Genomic DNA, 19,937 nt, shown 5'->3' on the forward strand with positions numbered 1-19,937 from the left:
CACACACACACACACACACACACACACACACACACACACACACACACACACACACACACACACACACACACACACACACACACACCAGGAGTGCAACCTCTGTCTGGTCTACTACTATAGTCTCTGTGGGTCTGAGTGTGCAGCTAGCTAACCTCTGACGTGTGTGTGTGTGTGTGTGTGTGTGTGTGTGTGTGTGTGTGTGTGTGCGTGTGTGTGCGTGTGCGTGTGTGTAGGTGAATGAGCGTGGGGAGATGCTGAGACACATGAAGCAGGACCTGTCTGCTCTGAAGGCCACTCAGGACTCACTAAAGAGAACCCTCAGTATGAAGGAACAACACACACACCAGCTAACACACGACAACACACACCTCCGACAAAACCTGGACACGCTAAAGAACAAGGTAACACACACGCGCACTAAACCAGTGTCCCCTTTTTTAAAATCAAATCAGTGAAGGGCGACAGGGAATTCTGCTCATTTCTATTTTCCTCTTCCCTTAATCACCTCCTCCTCCTCCTCTCCATATTTAATAATTCTATAATTTCATCCATCTTACCTCCATTGAGGATTAGGTCCCTGTTCAAATGAAGGACCTACTTTGCTGATTTCGATATAACGTAGATATAGAGGGAATCTCTCTCTCTCTGTCTGTATAATGGCGATACAGTAATGAATGACAACATTAGATGTCTGATAACTCACAAACACTCATGGGATAGCTAAAAAGAAGTCCGGCTACAATATGCTGTCCTATTCGAAACGTTACCAAGGTGACATCGTCCACTGAATTCCCCTTTCTTCCTCTAAAGGGTCAGAGTTAATCTTGCCCAAAACTATAAAGCTGTAGCTAATATTGATGTTTTTGTTTTTGCAAGCAAGTCTTAACTACCTAATTCTACATCTAGCTAAGGTGTTTTTTTGGTGGTAGTGTCAGTATTTATGAAATGTGAAAATGTACACGGAAATTAGCTAGCTAACACATTAGTGTCTGCTTGCTGGCAGAACCAGTTTCAAATCAATCCATATGAAATTAAATGCAGACTCTAACAATGCCAGTCAATGATGAATACTTCCTCTTGCTAGCTGAAGTTGTAATGCACAAATTAGTTATCTGTTCTGCCGTGATTAGTGCTCCAAGTTTTACAGCACAGCTGACTGTTCTCTGCCATGTTATTGTGTTGGCCAAATGTTACAAAGTAGCGAGGCACAGTGCCAGATATCAGATACATGCTGATTTCTGAGAACCAACAGCCCTATAACTTTGGTGCCTTACAACTTCATCAACAAGATGGCGAACTGGCTACCGTATGGCCATTCAAACAAGCTTTCATTAAGCTGCTAGCTGGAACATTTTTTGCCAGTGCGTCATAACTACCAGGAGCGTGCTCTAGAAGCAAAATCTAGAATTTTGGAGATGAGTTCCATGTCCTCAAAGATAGATTGGTTTAGGGACGAGTTTTGCGTAGGAGTGATGTGATCTGATGTAAGACAATGGTATAACTTGATAAACATTTCCTGTTCTGACCTCGAAGCCAGTTCCACTGCTTTTTAAAATTGTTACCCTCTAATCAGTGACTGGTTTAGACCTGGGACACCAGATGGGTGCAATGTATTATCAGGTAGAACAGAAAACCAACAGGCTCCGGATCTCCAGAGTAGGATTTGAATACTCCTGCACTATACACGAGTGCACATGCGTCAAACTCGTTCAACGAAGGGCCGAGTGTCTGCTGGTTTTCGCTCTTCCCTTGCACTTGATTGATGAATTAAGGTCACTAATTAGTAAGGCACTCCAATCACCTGATTGTCTAGGTTCTTAATTGAAAGGAAAAAACAAAATATATCAGACACTAGGCCCTCCATTGAATGAGTTTAACACATTTGCACTAGTGTGTGGACAATAGTGGGTTGTAGTCAATTCCTACTTTAGAAAAGGCAAGACAGATTGCTTCATATCTAGCTGACTGGCATCATTCCATGCAGAGAGAGTAATACAGTGATTAGCTTCCTAACCCAGCTTGAGGTCTTGGACCGGGCTTAACTAGCACCAACACAGCTCTTTATTGGGCCAGTCAAACTGTTCCCACCGGACCTCCAACATCACTGCAACAACTGCTAGTCATTGTCATGTAGAACGGCACCGGAGAGGATGGCTGACGTTTTACTTGCTCCCAACCAATTATTTAGTTCATTTTTTTTGCATTGTTTGTAAGTTATTTTGTACATAATGTTGCTGCTATCCTCTCTTATGACCAATAATAACGTCTGGACATCAGAACAGCGATTACTAACCACGAACTGGTAGAAGCTTTTTCCTTTAACGAGTCCAACATGAAGGATATACTGCTTTCCCAGGAACAGGCCCAAATCCCAGTCATTTGCGTGAAGAGAAGACGGAGAAAAAGGGGCCGGAGGTCGGGCTGCCTTCTGAAAATTCGTAAGCGAGCGAGTAAACCCCCACTGTCATCCGTTCTATTGGCAAACATGCAGTCATTGGAAAATAAAATCAATGACCTACAAGATTAAACTACCAACGGGACATTAAAATCTGTAAAAACGTATGTTTCACCGAGTTGTGGCTGATCGATGACATGAGCAACGTACAGCTGGCGGGTATTACACTGTATCGGTAGGATGGAACAGCAGCCTTTGGTAAGACGAGGGGTAACGGTCTATGTATTTTTGTAAACAACAGCTGGTGCACGATATCTAAGTCTCAAGGTTTTTGCTGGTCTGCGGTAGAGTATCTCATGATAAGCTGTAGACCACACTATCTACTGAGAGTTTTCATTTGTATTTTTCGTAGCTGTTTTACATACCACCACAGTCAGAGGCTGGCACTAAAACCACACTCAATGAGCTGTAAACCGCCATAAGCAAACAGGAAAACGCTCATCCAGAGGTGGCTCTCCTAGTGACTGGGGACTTTAATGCAGGGAAACTTAAATCCGTTTTACCAAATTTCCATCAGCATGTTAAATGTGCAACCAGAAGGAAAGAAACTCTAGACCACTTTACTTCACATACAGAGACGCGTACAAAGCTCTCCCTCACCCTCCATTTGGTAAATCTGACCATAATTCTATCCTCCTGATTCCTACTTACAAGCTCAAATTTAAGCTGGATGCACCAATGACTCGGTCAATACAAAAGTGGTCAGATGAAGTCGATGCTAAGCTACATGACTGTTTTGCTATCACAGTCTGGAATATGTTCTGGGATTCTTCCGATGGCATTGAGGAGTACACGTGGTCCTTCTGTGGCTCAGTTGGTAGAGCATGGCGCTTGTAACGCCAGGGTAGTGGGTTCGATTCCCGGGACCACCCATACGTAGAATGTATGCACACATGACTGTAAGTCGCTTTGGATAAAAGCGTCAGCTAAATGGCATATATTATATTATATTATTATTATTATACACCACATCAGTCACTGGCTTCATCAGTAAGTGCATCGATGACGTCATCCCCCACAGTGACTGTACGTACATACCCCAACCAGAAGCCATGGATTACAGGCAACATCCGCACTGAGCTAAAGGGTAGAGCTGCTGCTTTCAAGGAGCGAGACTCTAATGTGGAAGCTACTAAGAAATCCTGCTATGCCCATCAAACAGGCAAAGCGTCAATACAGGACTAAGATTGAATCATACTACTCCAGCTCCAACGCTTGTCGGATGTGGCAGGGCTTAAAAACTATTACAGACGATAAAGGGAAGCTCAGCCAAACAGCTGTCCAGTGACACAAGCCTACCAGACGAGCTAAATTACTTCTATGCTCGCTTCGAGGCAAGTAACACTGAAACATGCATGAGAGCATCAGCTGTTCCGGACGGCTGTGTGATCACGCTCTCCGCAGCCGATGTGAGCAAGACCTTTAAAGAGGTCAACATTCAGAATGACGCAGGGCCAGACGGATTGCCAGGATATGTACTCCGAGCATGCGCTGACCAACTGGCAATTGTCTTCACTGACATTTTAAACCTCTCCCTGTCTGAGTCAATGTGTTTCAAGAAGACCACCATAGTCCCTGTGCTCAAGAACACTAAAGTGACCTGCCTAAATGACTACCGACACTCACGTCTGTAGCCATGAAGTGCTTTGACAGGCTGGTTGTGGCTCACATCCACACCATTATCCCAGAAACCCTAGACCCAGTCCAATTTGCATACCGCCCTAACAAATCCACAGATGATGCCATCTTTATTATACTCCACACTGCCCTTTCCCACCTGGACAAAAGGATCACCTACGTGACAATGCTATTCATTGACTACAGCTCAGCGTTCAAAAACATAGTGCCCTCAAAGCTCATTACTAAACTAAGGACCCTGGGATTAAACACCTCCTTCTGCTACTGGATCCTGGACTTCCTAACGGGACAACCCCAGGTGGTAAGGGTAGGTAACAACAAATCTGCCACACTGATCCTCAACACAGGGCCCCCTCAGGGCTGCGTGCTCAGTCCCCTCCTGTACTCCCTGTTCACTCATGACTACACGGTCAGACACAACTTCAACACCATCATTAAGTTTGCAGATGACACAGCAGTGGTAGGCCTAATCACTGACAATGATGAGACAGCCTATAGGGAGGAGGTCAGAGACCTGGCCGTTTGGTGCCGGGACAACAACCTCTCCCTCAACGTGATCAGGACTAAAGGAGATGATTGTGGACTACAGGAAAAGGATGAAAGAGCACGCCCCCCTTCTCATCGACGGGGCTGTAGTAGAGCAGGTTGAGAGCTTCAAGTTCCTTGGTGTCCACATCACCAACAAACTAACATGGTCTAAGAACACCAAGACAGTCATAAAGAGGACACGACAAAACCTATTCCCCCTCAGGAGACTGAAAAGATTTGGAATGGGTCCTCAGATCCTCAAAACGTTCTACAGCTACACCATCGAGAGCATCCTGACTGGTTGCATCACTGCCTGGTAATGCAACTGCTCGGCCTCTGACCACAAGGCACTACAGATGGTAGTGTGTACCGCTCAGTACATCACTGGGGCCAAGTTCCTGCCATGCAGGACCTCTATACCAGGCGGTGTCAGAGGAAGGCCCTAAAAATAGTCAAAGACTCCAGCCACCCTAGTCATAGACTGTTCTCTCTGCTACCGCACGGCAAGCGATACTGGAGAGCCAAGTCTCGGTCCAAGAGGCTTCTAAACAGCTTCTTACCCTCAAACCGTAAGATTCCTGAACATCTAATCAAATGGCTAACCAGACTATTTGCATTGCCCCTCCCTTTACACTGCTGCTGCTCTCTGTTATTATCTATGCATAGCCACTTTATTAACTCTACCTACATGTACACATTACCTCAATTACCTCAATATAACCAGTGTCCGCGCACATTGACCCAGTACCGGTACCCCCTGTATTTAGCCTCGCTATTGTTATTTTATTGCTGCTCTTTCATTATTTGTTACTTTTTTTGTCTTTTTAAAAAATTTAACCAACAATGCAGCTACATTTTTTTAAGGTCTTCTAAGTAAGCATGTGACAAATACAATTTGATTTGATTTTAAATGTTTTCTTTGTCCCTCTATTCCCTCTCCTCTCTCTCTCTCGCTCTCCCTCTCTCTCTCTCTCCCCTCTCTGTCTCTCTCCCCCTCTCTCTCTCCCTCTCGCTCTCTCTCTCCCCTCTCTCTCCCCCTCCTCTCTCTCTCTCTCTCTCTCTCTCTCTCTCTCTCTCTCTCTCTCTCTCTCTCTCTCTCTCTCTCTCTCTCTGTCTCTGTCTCTGTCTCTGTCTCTGTCTCTGTCTCTGTCTCTGTCTCTGTCTCTCCCAGCTCCTGGTTAGTGAGGACAGGGTGTGTACTCTGTCAGTAGAGCTGGATAAGTTGAAAATCGGTCTGGGTAAAGAGAGAGATCAGTGTCAGCATCTCCAGGACCAGGTTTTACAGCAGAGTCAGGTTCTGGTGCGGGCCAACAACACACTCACTGACACACGCAGGGCTGCTGGCAGGAAGGTAACACAGAGGAGAGAAACACATGTTTTATTTCCCGCTCTCTTTTTCACCTTTTGTCTTCCTCCCTCTCCCCATCTCTCTTCCTCCCTCTCCCCATCTCTCTTCCTCCCTCTCCCCCATCTCTCTTCCTCCCTCTCCCCCATCTCTCTTCCCTCCACCATCCTCTCCCCCATCTCTCTTCCTCCTCTCCCCATCTCTCTTCTTTTTCCCTCTCCCCCATCTCTCTCTTCCTCCCTCTCCCCATCTCTCTTCCATCTCTCTCCTCTCCATCTCTTCTCCCTCTCCCCCCATCTCTCTTCCTCCCTCTCCCCCATCTCTCTTCCTCCCTCTCCCCCATCTCTCTTCCTCCCTCTCCCCATCTCTCTTCCTCTCTTCCTCCCTCTCCCCATCTCTCTCTTCCTCCCTCTCCCCATCTCTCTTCCTCCCTCTCCCCCATCTCTCTTCCTCCCTCTCCCCATCTCTCTCTTCCTCCCTCTCCCCATCTCTCTCTTCCTCCCTCTCCCCCATCTCTCTTCCTCCCTCTCCCCATCTCTCTTCCTCCCATCTCTCCTCTTCCTCCCTCTCCCCCATCTCTCTTCCTCCCTCTCCCCCATCTCTCTTCCTCCCTCTCCCCATCTCTCTCTTCCTCTCCCTCTCCCCATCTCCTCTCCCCATCTTTCCACCTCTCTCCCCCTCTCTCCCTCTCCTCCCTTCCCCCATCTCTCTTCCTCCCTCTCCCCATCTCTCTTCTCTTCCCCATCTCCCTCTCCCCCATCTCTCTTCCTCCCTCTCCCCATCTCTCTCCCTCTCCCCCATCTCTCTTCCACCTCCCTCTCCCCCATCTCTCTCTCCCTCTCCCCCATCTCTCTCTTTCTCCCTCTCCCCATCTCTCTTCCTCTCTCTCCCCATCTCTCCCTCCCTCTCCCCATCTCTCTTCTTTCTCCCTCTCCCCATCTCATCTCTTCCTCCCTCTCCCCATCTCTCTCTTTCTCCCTCTCCCCATCTCTCTCTTTCTCCCTCTCCCCCTCTCTCTCTTTCTCCCTCTCCCCCATCTCTCTCTTCCTCCCTCTCCCCCATCTCTCTCTTCTCCCCCTCCCTCTCCCCATCTCTCTCTTTCTCCCTCTCCCCATCTCTCTCTTCCTCCCTCTCCCCATCTCTCTCTTTCTCCCTCTCCCCATCTCTCTTCCTCCCTCTCCCCCATCTCCCTCTCTTTCTCCCTCTCCCCATCTCTCTCTTTCTCCCTCTCCCCATCTCCCCATCTCTTCCTCCTCTCCCCATCTCTCTTCCTCCCTCTCCCCATCTCTCTCTTTCTCCCTCTCCCCATCTCTCTCCCTTCCCCCCTTTCTCTCCCCATCTCTCACTTCTCTCCCTCTCCCCATCTCTCTTTCTCCCTCTCCCCATCTCTCTCCTCCCTCTCCCCATCTCTCTTCCTCCCTCTCCCCATCTCTCTCTTTCTCCCTCTCCCCCATCTCTCTCTTTCTCCCCTCTCCCCATCTCCCCCATCTCTCTTCTCCCTCTCCCCATCTCTCTCTTTCTCCCTCTCCCCATTCTCTCTCTTCTCCCTCTCCCCATCTCTCTCTTCCTCCCTCTCCCCATCTCTCTCTTTCTCCCTCTCCCCATCTCTCTTCTTTCTCCCCCATCTCCCCATCTCTCCATCTCTCTCCCTCTCCCCATCTCTCTCTTTCTCCCTCTCCCCATCTCTCTCTTTCTCCCTCTCCCCATCTCTCTCTTCCTCCCTCTCCCCATCTCTCTCTTTCTCTCCCCCTCTCCCCATCTCTCTCTTTCTCCCTCTCCCCCATCTCTCTCTTTCTCCCTCTCCCCATCTCCTCCCCATCTTTCTCCCTCTCCCCCATCTCTCTTCTTTCTCCCTCTCCCCTCCCTCTCTTTCTCCCTCTCCCCATCTCTCTCTCCCTCCTCTCCCTCCCCATCTCTCTCTTTCTCCCTCTCCCCATCTCTCTCTTTCTCCCTCTCTCCCCATCTCTCTCTTTCTCCCTCTCCCCATCTCTCCCCTTTCTCCCTCTCCCCCATCTCTCTTCTTTCTCCCTCTCCCCCATCTCTCTCTTTCTCCCCCTCTCCCCATCTCTCTCTTTCCTCCCTCTCCCCATCTCTCTCCCTCCCCTTTCTCCCTCTCCCCATCTCTCTCTTTCTCCCTCTCCCCATCTCTCTCCTTTCTCCCTCTTCTCCCATCTCTCTCTTTCCCCTCTCCCCCATCTCTCTCTTTCTCCCTCTCCCCATCTCTCTCTCCCTCTCCCCATCTCTTCTTCCCTCTCCCCCATCTCTCACTTTCTCCCTCTCCCCATCTCCTCTTTCTCCCTCTCCCCATCTCTCTTTCTCCTTTTCTCCCTCTCCCCATCTCCCTCTCTCCCTCTCCCCATCTCTCTCTTTCTCCCCTCTCCCCATCTCCTTTCTCCCTCTCCCCCATCTCTCTCTTTCTCCCTCTCCCCATCTCTCTCTTTCTCCCTCTCCCCATCTCTCTCTTTCTCCCTCTCCCCATCTCTCTCTTTCTCCCTCTCCCCATCTCTTTCTCCCTCTCCCCATCTCTCTCTTTCTCCCTCTCCCCCATCTCTCTCTTTCTCCCTCTCCCCATCTCTCTCTTTCTCCCTCTCCCCATCTCTCTCTTTCTCCCTCTCCCCATCTCTCTCTTTCTCCCTCTCCCCATCTCTCTCTTTCTCCCTCTCCCCATCTCTCTCTTTCTCCCTCTCCCCATCTCTCTCTTTCTCCCTCTCCCCATCTCTCTTTCTTTCTCCCTCCCTCTCCCCATCTCTCTCTTTCCCTCTCCCTCTCCCCATCTCTCTTTTCATCCTCTCTTTCCCTCTCTCTCTCTCTCTCCCTCTCCCCATCTCTCTCTTTCTCCCTCTCCCCATCTCTCTCTTTCTCCCTCTCCCCATCTCTCTCTTTCTCCCCTCTCCCCTTTTCTCTCTCTCCCCCTTTCTCCCTCTCCCCATCTCTCTCTTTCTCCCTCTCCCCATCTCCCATCTCTCTTTCTCCCTCTCCCCCATCTCTCTCTTTCTCCCTCTCCCCATCTCTCTCTCTCTCTCCTCTCCCCATCTCATCTCTTTCTCCCTCTCCCCATCTCTCTCTTTCTCCCTCTCTCCCCATCTCTCTCTTTCTCCCTCTCCCCCCTCTCTCTCTTTCTCCCTCTCCCCATCTCTCTCTTTCTCCCTCTCCCCATCTCTCTCTTTCTCCCTCTCCCCCATCTCTCTCTTTCTCCCTCTCCCCATCTCTCTCTTTCTCCCCTCCCCCATCTCTCTCTTTCTCCCTCTCCCCATCTCTCTCTTTCTCCCTCTCCCCATCTCTCTCTTTCTCCCTCTCCCCATCTCTCTCTTTCTCCCTCTCCCCATCTCTCTCTTTCTCCCTCTCCCCATCTCTCTCTTTCTCCCTCTCTCCCCATCTCTCTCTTTCTCCCTCTCCCCCATCTCTCTCTTTCTCCCTCTCCCCATCTCTCTCTTTCTCCCTCTCCCCCATCTCTCTCTTTCTCCCTCTCCCCATCTCTCTCTTTCTCCCTCTCCCCATCTCTCTCTTTCTCCCTCTCCCCCATCTCTCTCTTTCTCCCTCTCCCCCATCTCTCTCTTTCTCCCTCTCCCCATCTCTCTTTCTCCCTCTCCCCATTCTCCCTCTCCCCATCTCTCTCTTTCTCCCTCTCCCCATCTCTCTCTTTCTCCCTCTCCCCCATCTCTCTCTTTCTCCCTCTCCCCCATCTCTCTCTTTCTCCCTCTCCCCCATCTCTCTCTTTCTCCCTCTCCCCATCTCTCTCTTTCTCCCTCTCCCCATCTCTCTTTCTCCCTCTCCCCATCTCTCTCTTTCTCCCTCTCCCCATCTCTCTCTTTCTCCCTCTCCCCCATCTCTCTCTTTCTCCCTCTCCCCCATCTCTCTCTTTCTCCCTCTCCCCTCCCCCATCTCTCTCTTTCTCCCTCTCCCCATCTCTCTCTTTCTCCCTCTCCCTCTCCCCATCATCTCTCTCTTCTCCCCATCCCTCTCTCCCCATCTCTCTCTTTCTCCCTCTCCCCCATCTCTCTCTTTCTCCCTCTCCCTTTCTCTCTCTCTTTCTCCCTCTCCCCATCTCTCTCTTTCTCCCTCTCCCCATCTCTCTCTTTCTCCCTCTCCCCATCTCTCTCTTTCTCCCCTCTCCCCTCCCCCATCTCTCTCTTTCTCCCTCTCCCCATCTCTCTCTTTCTCCCTCTCCCCCATCTCTCTCTTTCTCTTTCTCCCTCTCCCCATCTCTCTCTTTCTCCCTCTCCCCATCTCCTCTTTCTCCCTCTCTCTCTTTCTCCTCTCTTCCTCCCTCTCCCCATCTCTCCCCATCTTTCTCCCTCTCCCCATCTCTCACTTTCTCCCTCTCCCCTCTCTCTCCCCATCTCTTTCTCCCTCTCCCCATCTCTCTCTTTCTCCCTCTCCCCATCTCTCTCTTTCTCCCTCTCCCCCATCTCTCTCTTTCTCCCTCTCCCCATCTCTCTCTTTCTCCCTCTCCCCATCTCTCTCTTTCTCCCTCTCCCCCATCTCTCTCTTTCTCCCTCTCTACATAGTCAAATAGCAATAATGACTGTGTGTGATTGTCATGTGTAGATCAGTAGCATTAACAGTGCAGACAACAGTACTTCTCAGCTAGAAGGCTCTGCAGCACATCTGGCTCTGTTTTACTGACCAAACCTACCTCTGATCTCATGCGTACAGGCATGCACACACACACACTGCTACTGCAGCTCTGTCACTGACCACTTCCTGCCCTGCATGCACGCACACACACTGCTACTGCAGCTCTGTCACTGACCACTTCCTGCCCTGCATGCACGCGCACACACACTGCTACTGCAGCTCTGTCACTGACCACTTCCTGCCCTGCATGCACGCACACACACTGCTACTGCAGCTCTGTCACTGACCACTTCCTGCCCTGCATGCACGCACACACACTGCTACTGCAGCTCTGTCACTGACCACTTCCTGCCCTGCATGCACGCACACACACTGCTACTGCAGCTCTGTCACTGACCACTTCCTGCCCTGCATGCACGCACACACACTGCTACTGCAGCTCTGTCACTGACCACTTCCTGCCCTGCATGCACGCACACACACACTGCTACTGCAGCTCTGTCACTGACCACTTCCTGCCCTGCATGCACGCACACACACTGCTACTGCAGCTCTGTCACTGACCACTTCCTGCCCTGCATGCACGCACACACACTGCTACTGCAGCTCTGTCACTGACCACTTCCTGCCCTGCATGCACGCACACACACTGCTACTGCAGCTCTGTCACTGACCACTTCCTGCCCTGCATGCACGCACACACACTGCTACTGCAGCTCTGTCACTGACCACTTCCTGCCCTGCATGCACGCACACACACTGCTACTGCAGCTCTGTCACTGACCACTTCCTGCCCTGCATGCACGCACACACACTGCTACTGCAGCTCTGTCACTGACCACTTCCTGCCCTGCATGCACGCACACACACTGCTACTGCAGCTCTGTCACTGACCACTTCCTGCCCTGCATGCACGCACACACACTGCTACTGCAGCTCTGTCACTGACCACTTCCTGCCCTGCATGCACGCACACACACTGCTACTGCAGCTCTGTCACTGACCACTTCCTGCCCTGCATGCACGCACACACACTGCTACTGCAGCTCTGTCACTGACCACTTCCTGCCCTGCATGCATGCACGCACACACACTGCTACTGCAGCTCTGTCACTGACCACTTCCTGCCCTGCATGCACGCACACACACTGCTACTGCAGCTCTGTCACTGACCACTTCCTGCCCTGCATGCACGCACACACACTGCTACTGCAGCTCTGTCACTGACCACTTCCTGCCCTGCATGCACGCACACACACTGCTACTGCAGCTCTGTCACTGACCACTTCCTGCCCTGCATGCACGCACACACACTGCTACTGCAGCTCTGTCACTGACCACTTCCTGCCCTGCATGCACGCACACACACTGCTACTGCAGCTCTGTCACTGACCACTTCCTGCCCTGCATGCACGCACACACACTGCTACTGCAGCTCTGTCACTGACCACTTCCTGCCCTGCATGCACGCACACACACTGCTACTGCAGCTCTGTCACTGACCACTTCCTGCCCTGCATGCACGCACACACACTGCTACTGCAGCTCTGTCACTGACCACTTCCTGCCCTGCATGCACGCACACACACTGCTACTGCAGCTCTGTCACTGACCACTTCCTGCCCTGCATGCACGCACACACACTGCTACTGCAGCTCTGTCACTGACCACTTCCTGCCCTGCATGCACGCACACACACTGCTACTGCAGCTCTGTCACTGACCACTTCCTGCCCTGCATGCACGCACACACACTGCTACTGCAGCTCTGTCACTGACCACTTCCTGCCCTGCATGCACTGACCACTTCCTGCCACACACTGCTACTGCAGCTCTGTCACTGACCACTTCCTGCCCTGCATGCACGCACACACACTGCTACTGCAGCTCTGTCACTGACCACTTCCTGCCCTGCATGCACGCACACACACTGCTACTGCAGCTCTGTCACTGACCACTTCCTGCCCTGCATGCACGCACACACACTGCTACTGCAGCTCTGTCACTGACCACTTCTCTCACTGACCACTTCCTGCCCTGCATGCACACACACACACTGCTACTGCAGCTCTGTCACTGACCACTTCCTGCCCTGCATGCACGCACACACACTGCTACTGCAGCTCTGTCACTGACCACTTCCTGCCCTGCATGCACGCACACACACTGCTACTGCAGCTCTGTCACTGACCACTTCCTGCCCTGCATGCACGCACACACACTGCTACTGCAGCTCTGTCACTGACCACTTCCTGCCCTGCATGCACGCACACACACTGCTACTGCAGCTCTGTCACTGACCACTTCCTGCCCTGCATGCACGCACACACACTGCTACTGCAGCTCTGTCACTGACCACTTCCTGCCCTGCATGCACGCACACACACTGCTACTGCAGCTCTGTCACTGACCACTTCCTGCCCTGCATGCACGCACACACACTGCTACTGCAGCTCTGTCACTGACCACTTCCTGCCCTGCATGCACGCACACACACACACACTGCTGCCCTACATGCAGCTCTGTCACTGACCACTTCCTGCCCTGCATGCACGCACACACACTGCTACTGCAGCTCTGTCACTGACCACTTCCTGCCCTGCATGCACGCACACACACTGCTACTGCAGCTCTGTCACTGACCACTTCCTGCCCTGCATGCACGCACACACACTGCTACTGCAGCTCTGTCACTGACCACTTCCTGCCCTGCATGCACGCACACACACTGCTACTGCAGCTCTGTCACTGACCACTTCCTGCCCTGCATGCACGCACACACACTGCTACTGCAGCTCTGTCACTGACCACTTCCTGCCCTGCATGCACGCGCACACACACTGCTACTGCAGCTCTGTCACTGACCACTTCCTGCCCTGCATGCACGCACACACACTGCTACTGCAGCTCTGTCACTGACCACTTCCTGCCCTGCATGCACGCGCACACACACTGCTACTGCAGCTCTGTCACTGACCACTTCCTGCCCTGCATGTGTGTGCGCGTGTGTGTGTGTGTCAGAAGAATTCTCCCGAACAATAACATTTTCTGTTCCCTAAACGTCCTAACATGAGTACAGCTGAACAAATAGACTAAACACTTTCTTCCCTTCATCTGAAACCTCATCCATCGTCCCCCCCTCTCTCTTTATCCCCCCGTCTCGCTCTCTCTCTTTCTTCTTCTCTTGGTACAGAAGTGATGTGTTTAGATAGATTCTCCCAGCTCCTTGATGATAGTAATGAGACAGGCTTTAACTGAAGACGGGTCATGTTTCAGTGTTTTATTTGGCGCTACCAAATTATTATACTCTGTAATGTCTTTAGACATTGTTATGAACAGAATCCAACAAGAGGCTAGCTTATCTTTTTACTTTCCTTTTTCTATCGCTACATCCTTTTCCCTCTATTTCTGTCTCTCTGTCTCTCTCTCTTGTCTCTCTCTCTGTCTCTCATCCTTTTCCCTCTATTTCTGTCTCTCTCTCTGTCTCTCTCTGTCTCTCTCTCTTGTCTCTCTCTCTGTCTGTCATCCTTTTCTCTCTATTTCTGTCTCTCTCTCTGTCTCTCTCTATGTCTCTCTCTTTGTCTCTCTCTCTGTCTGTCCCTCTGTTTCTCTCTCTGTCTCTCTCTCTATGTCTCTCTCTCTGTCTCTGTCTCTCTCTGTTTGTCTCTGTCTCTCTCTGTTTGTCTCTGTCGCTGTCTCTCTCTCTGTTTGTCTCTGTCGCTGTCTCTCTCTCTGTGTCTCTCTGTCTGTCTCTCTCGGCCTCTCTGTCTCTCTCGGCTTCTCTGTCTCTCTCTGTCTCTCATTCTCTGTTTCTCTGTCTCTCTGTCTCTCTCGGCCTCGCTGTCTCTCTCTCTGTGTCTCTCTGTCTGTCTCTCTCGCTGTCTCTCTCTGTGTCTCTCGATCTCTCTCTGTCTGTCTCTCTGTCTCTGTCTCTCTCGGCCTCTCTGTCTCTCTCGGCTTCTCTGTCTCTCTCTGTCTCTCATTCTCTGTTTCTCTGTCTCTCTGTCTCTCTCGGCCTCTCTGTCTCTCTCGGCCTCTCAGTCTCTCTCGGCCTCTCTGTCTCTCTGTCTCTCTCGGCCTCTCTGTCTGTCTGTCTCTCTCTGTCTGTCTGTCTCTCTCTCTCTGTCTCTCTGTCTCACTCTGCCTCTCTGTCTCTCTCTGTCTCTCTCTGTCTCTCTGTCTCACTCGGCCTCTCTGTCTCTCTCTGCCTCTCTGTCTCTCTCTGCCTCTCTGCCTCTCTCGGCTGCTCTGTCTTTCTCTGTCTCTCTTGCTCTCTGTCTCCCTCCTCTCTCTTTCTGTCTCTTGCTCTCTGTCTCCCTCCTCTCTCTCTTTCTGTCTCTCGCTCTCTGTCTCCCTCCTCTCCATCGGTCTCTTTATTTTTCTCTCTCCCCCTCTGCTCCTTTTCTCTTGATCGTGTTGCTGCCCGTCAGTGGGGATTCTCTGTCAGTGAGTGACAAGCTCAAAATGGTGTGTGCAGTGAAGTGGGTGGAGTATGAGACATACTAAAACACAGTGTGATCTGATTGATATAGAAATACCTTCCATATCAGAGGCCCCCTCCCAGAAACCACTGGGATCCCCCCTCCACACACACACATTGGAATGCTTCACTCCAAAGTATTTTTTTCCAGAAGTTGTCTGTGATTGACCCAGTTTTAGGAAGGAGAATATATTTTGACGGGATGTCTGTTTTGACATAACATCCTCTTGTGGTTATCTGTAAAGATCCTGCCTGTCACATATTACAATGGGAATAACACACACCCACACACATACACATACACACCCACACACATACACACATACACACAGAGCTGTTTTTATGAGACACTGTGGAGGACTTCAACATGTTTGCTGGATGGGATTTTTTTAGCTACTTATTCATTGTGTGTGTGTGTGTGTGTGTGTGTGTGTGTGTGTGTGTGTGTGTGTGTGTGTGTGTGTGTGTGTGTGTGTGTGTGTGTGTGTGTGTGTGAGAGGAGCCTGAAGGTCGTGGATCTTTAACCATCTTAACTTCATCAATCTGTGTGTGTGTGTGTGTGTGTGTGTGTGTGTGTGCGTGTGTGCTCTGATGTGCTGTGCTGTTTGTCGCGCCACTCCATCATGTGAGAGGGTTGGTCATGAGAGGAGCCTGAAGGTCGTGGAGCCATCTTAACTTCATCAATCTGAATGACAGTTACAAACATGGGAGAGGGAGAGAGAATGGAAGAGGGTTAGATAGAAGATAACAGCGTGTGTTTGGTACATCGCCATGAAAGAGGCTCTGATGTGCTGTGCTGTTTGTCTTTTTGTCGGCGTGTGTTTGGTACATCGCCATGAAAGAGGCTCTGATGTGCTGTGCTGTTTGTCTTTTTGTCGGCGTGTGTTTGGTACATCGCCATGAAAGAGGCTCTGATGTGCTGTTTGTCTTTTTGTCGGCGTGTGTTTGGTACATCGCCATGAAAGAGGCTCTGATGTGCTGTGCTGTTTGTCTTTTTGTCGGCGTGTGTTTGGTACATCGCCATGAAAGAGGCTCTGATGTGCTGTGCTGTTTGTCTTTTTGTCGGCGTGTGTTTGGTACATCGCCATGAAAGAGGCTCTGATGTGCTGTGCTGTTTGTCTTTTTGTCGGCGTGTGTTTGGCTGGAAATGCTCCTTTCACCTCAACACTGACTGGAACTAATATCTCATGTAGAAAGGCCCTCTCTCTCTCTCTCTCTCTCTCACTTTCACTCTTTCACTTCCGCTGCAAAAGATTGAAGATCTTACTGAAAGGAGAGAGGACACGTACACACACACACACACACACACACACACACACAGACACAGACGTACACACACACACAGACACACACACACAGACACACACACAGACACACACACAGACACACACACAGACACACACACACACACACACACACACACACACACACACACACACACACACACACACACACACACACACACACACACACACACACACACACACACACACACACACACACACACTAAGGAGCCGAAACAACATGTACACACACACACACACACACACACACACACCCCATAACCCTATTCAGCATATAAAGTGGGTTATTATAGAGGACCATCCATAGCGAGGTAACACAAATAAAAGCCAGACACACACTCAAGAGAGAAACGTAAACTACTTATAAATGTTTATCATCCATCAATCCATCACTATACCTACAGATACAAACACTAATTACCAACAGAAAATACCCTTTATTCATAGTATTTTAGTAGACAGAAAACACATTTGTCTTTGGAAAACCAACACGTTGTTGATGGGATGTCATTAGTTGAAGGAGTTGGTTTGATTCGGTTTGCCTCACTTGTCATTTGTGTATATTTGTAAGTGGATGGAAAGCAGACTGTTGGATTATTTCAGATATGTGATATATTGAAATGTGTTTTTATGTATGTCTGTTTGTGTGTCTGCAGATCCACAAGAAGGACAGCAAGCTGTCTGTGTTATTGAAGGAGCTAGCAGAGGTTAGAAATAACTTCTCTGACTGTAAAAAAGAGGTAAGTACAATAGTAATTTACACCTCAAAGTAACATGTCTTTTTAAACAGTTATTTTAGGGCAGCTGACACCAACATGTTCTGTCCAGTTGCTCAGTAGAGAGTCTGCATTAGCAAAACAGCAGGAGGAGACGGCTCAGCTGAGTTCCAAGATGGAGGACTGTTCCCGTCAATGTTCAGCTCTGAACAGGGAGAAAGAGAGACTGGAGACAAACCTCACACTTACTAACCAGAAACACTGCACAGCACAAGGAGAGGTGGGTCTGTTCGGGTAGTGTGTGTACAACACCATCTCCTAAAACCCTTCCTTGTTGTGTGTGTCTAAAACCAGGTGTGTTCCAGGTGATTCTACAGTTGAGGACAGAGCTGAGTAAAGCGGAGCAGAAGTATCAAGGGACACAGGAGGAGGTGAGAGACGACATTTCAGATCTCTAATGGGTCTATATGTATTTCAACACCTTTTGTGTACGTGTACACACAGTCTGTTTGTGTGTGTGTGTGTCTCAGCGGGCCATGCTGGAGGCTGAGGTCAGCCGTCTGAATCAGAAGGTCAAGGGTCAACAGGAAGAGGCGTGTCTTCTCAGGCAGATGGTCAGAGAGGGGGAGGGGCTTAGAGACCAGGAAGTGATGGAACGACAACAGATACAGAATGCACTCTGTATCGCAGAGCAACAGGTATACACACACACGCACACACACACACACACACACACACACACACACACACACACACACACACACACACACGCACACACGCACAGACAGACAGACAGACAGACAGACAGACAGACAGACAGTAACCCCCTCCTCTGTGTCCAGGTGAAGTCCAAGAACATGTCTATAGAGCAGCTAACATCTGATCTAGACTCAATGAAACAGAACCACAGAGCCGACACAGAGCGCTGGAGCCACAGGCACTTCCTGCTCAGCAGCCAATTAGACCAGGCTTCCTCTGAGCTAAGCCGATCCCAGGCCGAGGTCAGAGAGCGCAGGTCAGAGGTCACAGAGCTGAGGGGAAAGCTCCAGATGGCAGAGGAGGGATACCAGGAGGCTCTGGAGAAGGTGAGGAGTCTGTCCAGAGGTGAGAAGGGGGGTGTATCTGATTTACATTTACTGTTTCACATCACTAGCACACCAAACAACAATAGTCATCTTGTGGTACGAACGTCACTGATTCTCTCATCACAGTCAAAGCAGGATGAAGTGCATAGTTGAGCTGAAGAGAGTTAAAGCATTGGGAAAAACAACATGTGATTATGGACACAAATAGACACAGACCCGTCCGTTCTACAGGACACTATCAGTTCTACAAGCAGGTCTGAAAGGTCACTATGATGTGTGGCGTTTTCCTCTGGACCACAAGCTCCTGATTACAGTCACAACAATATCACAGCACTTCTGTGACCCTCATTGTATGTCACTTATCAAACAGCTATGTTCTTCGACTTCGATTAAAAACGTACAAAATGGAATGGTTTGAATTAGGGATGGGCATCTTTGATGGGGGTGGGGGCCTCAGACGATCTAAACTCCTCATGAGGATTGCAGTGTATCGCGGGTCTGTGTACCCACATCCATACCCACACGTATTCAGAGCCAGCACTACTAGCCTTTTGGGGGCCATAAGCCAAACTGTGTTGTGTCAATGGGGACCCCCACGGTCAGTAGTTTGACCATGATCACTACAAGTTTAGATAGCTGGACACTAGACTAACTTACCAATCTATAAATGTTATCCGACATGGGCTAATTGAGTGATTATCAGTGACTGGCATATCAAGAGAGAACTGCTGATGTACAAACAAATGTGAAAATTGCACAGTATGTGTGAACAGCATAGGGGTGTGTACAGTATGCGGGTGTGTACAGTATGTGTGAACAGTATACGGGTGTGTACAGTATGTGTGAACAGTATGTATTTGTGTGTGTACAGTATGTGTGAACAGTATATGTATGTGTGAACAGTATACAGGTGTATACAGTATGTGTGAACAGTATACGTGTGTGTACGGTATGTGTGAACAGTATATATGGGTGTGTACAGTATGTGTGAACAGTATATACAGTGGGGCAAAAAATTATTTAGTCAGGTACCAATTGTGCAAGTTCTCCCACTTAAAAAGATGAGAGGCCTGTAATTTTCATCATAGGTACACTTCAACTATGACAGACAAAATGAGGGAAAAAAATCCAGAAAATCACATTGTAGGATTTTTAAGGAATTTATTTGCAAATGATGGTGTGTGTATGTGTGTATACAGTATATGTGTGTGTACAGTGTGTGTGAACAGTATGTTTGTGTGTGTACAGTATTGTCTGAACAGTTTATGGGTGTGTACAGTATGTGTGAACAGTATGTTTGTGTGTACAGTATGTGTGAACAGTATATATATGTGTGTGTACAGTATGTGTGAACAGTATATATATGTGTGTGTACAGTATGTGTGAACAGTATGTGTGTGTGTGTGTGTGTGTGTGTGTGTGTGTGTGTGTGTGTGTGTGTGTGTGTGTGTGTGTGTGTGTACAGTATGTGTGAACAGTATATATGTGTGTGTACAGTGTGTGTGAACAGTATATGTGTGTGTACAGTGTGTGTGAACAGTATATGTGTGTGTAATGCACCACTAGGCCAAGGGATGGTGGTGTGTTGTCTTAGATCAGATTGATGTTGTGGGATTGTGTTTGACTCTGCTTGTCCTGGGAACGACACGCGTCTTCACACTCCATTACAAATAACTAGACAGAGAGAAGGGTTTGCAGGACGTACACACGCACACACACACTGGATGATTCAGTCAAATATGTCCACAGTTTTAGAAAGTGGAACCACATTAAGTTGTGTTTTTTTTACATGAATGGAGTGAAGGTGTG

The 19,937-nt window shown here is 49.6% G+C and overlaps 1 protein-coding gene across 37 annotated transcripts in view; it reads left to right on the forward strand.

The window, feature by feature from the left end:
- The window catches only part of LOC118374629 (trichohyalin-like), a 127,190-nt gene that overhangs the window by 27,768 nt on the left and 79,485 nt on the right, over positions 1-19,937 (forward strand). For 36 of the 37 annotated variants that reach the window (XM_052483559.1, XM_052483564.1, XM_052483560.1 and 33 more), the window contains exons 7-13: positions 234-401; positions 5,793-5,972; positions 16,984-17,067; positions 17,156-17,323; positions 17,409-17,474; positions 17,574-17,741; positions 17,886-18,128. In XM_052483559.1, the coding sequence (XP_052339519.1) occupies positions 234-401; positions 5,793-5,972; positions 16,984-17,067; positions 17,156-17,323; positions 17,409-17,474; positions 17,574-17,741; positions 17,886-18,128 (1,077 nt within the window). The remainder of the gene's footprint in view (positions 1-233; positions 402-5,792; positions 5,973-16,983; positions 17,068-17,155; positions 17,324-17,408; positions 17,475-17,573; positions 17,742-17,885; positions 18,129-19,937) is intronic. The other variant, XM_052483569.1, reaches the window with a different exon arrangement.

Source organism: Oncorhynchus keta, chromosome 28, assembly GCF_023373465.1.
Source record: "Oncorhynchus keta strain PuntledgeMale-10-30-2019 chromosome 28, Oket_V2, whole genome shotgun sequence".
NCBI lineage: Eukaryota > Metazoa > Chordata > Actinopteri > Salmoniformes > Salmonidae > Oncorhynchus > Oncorhynchus keta.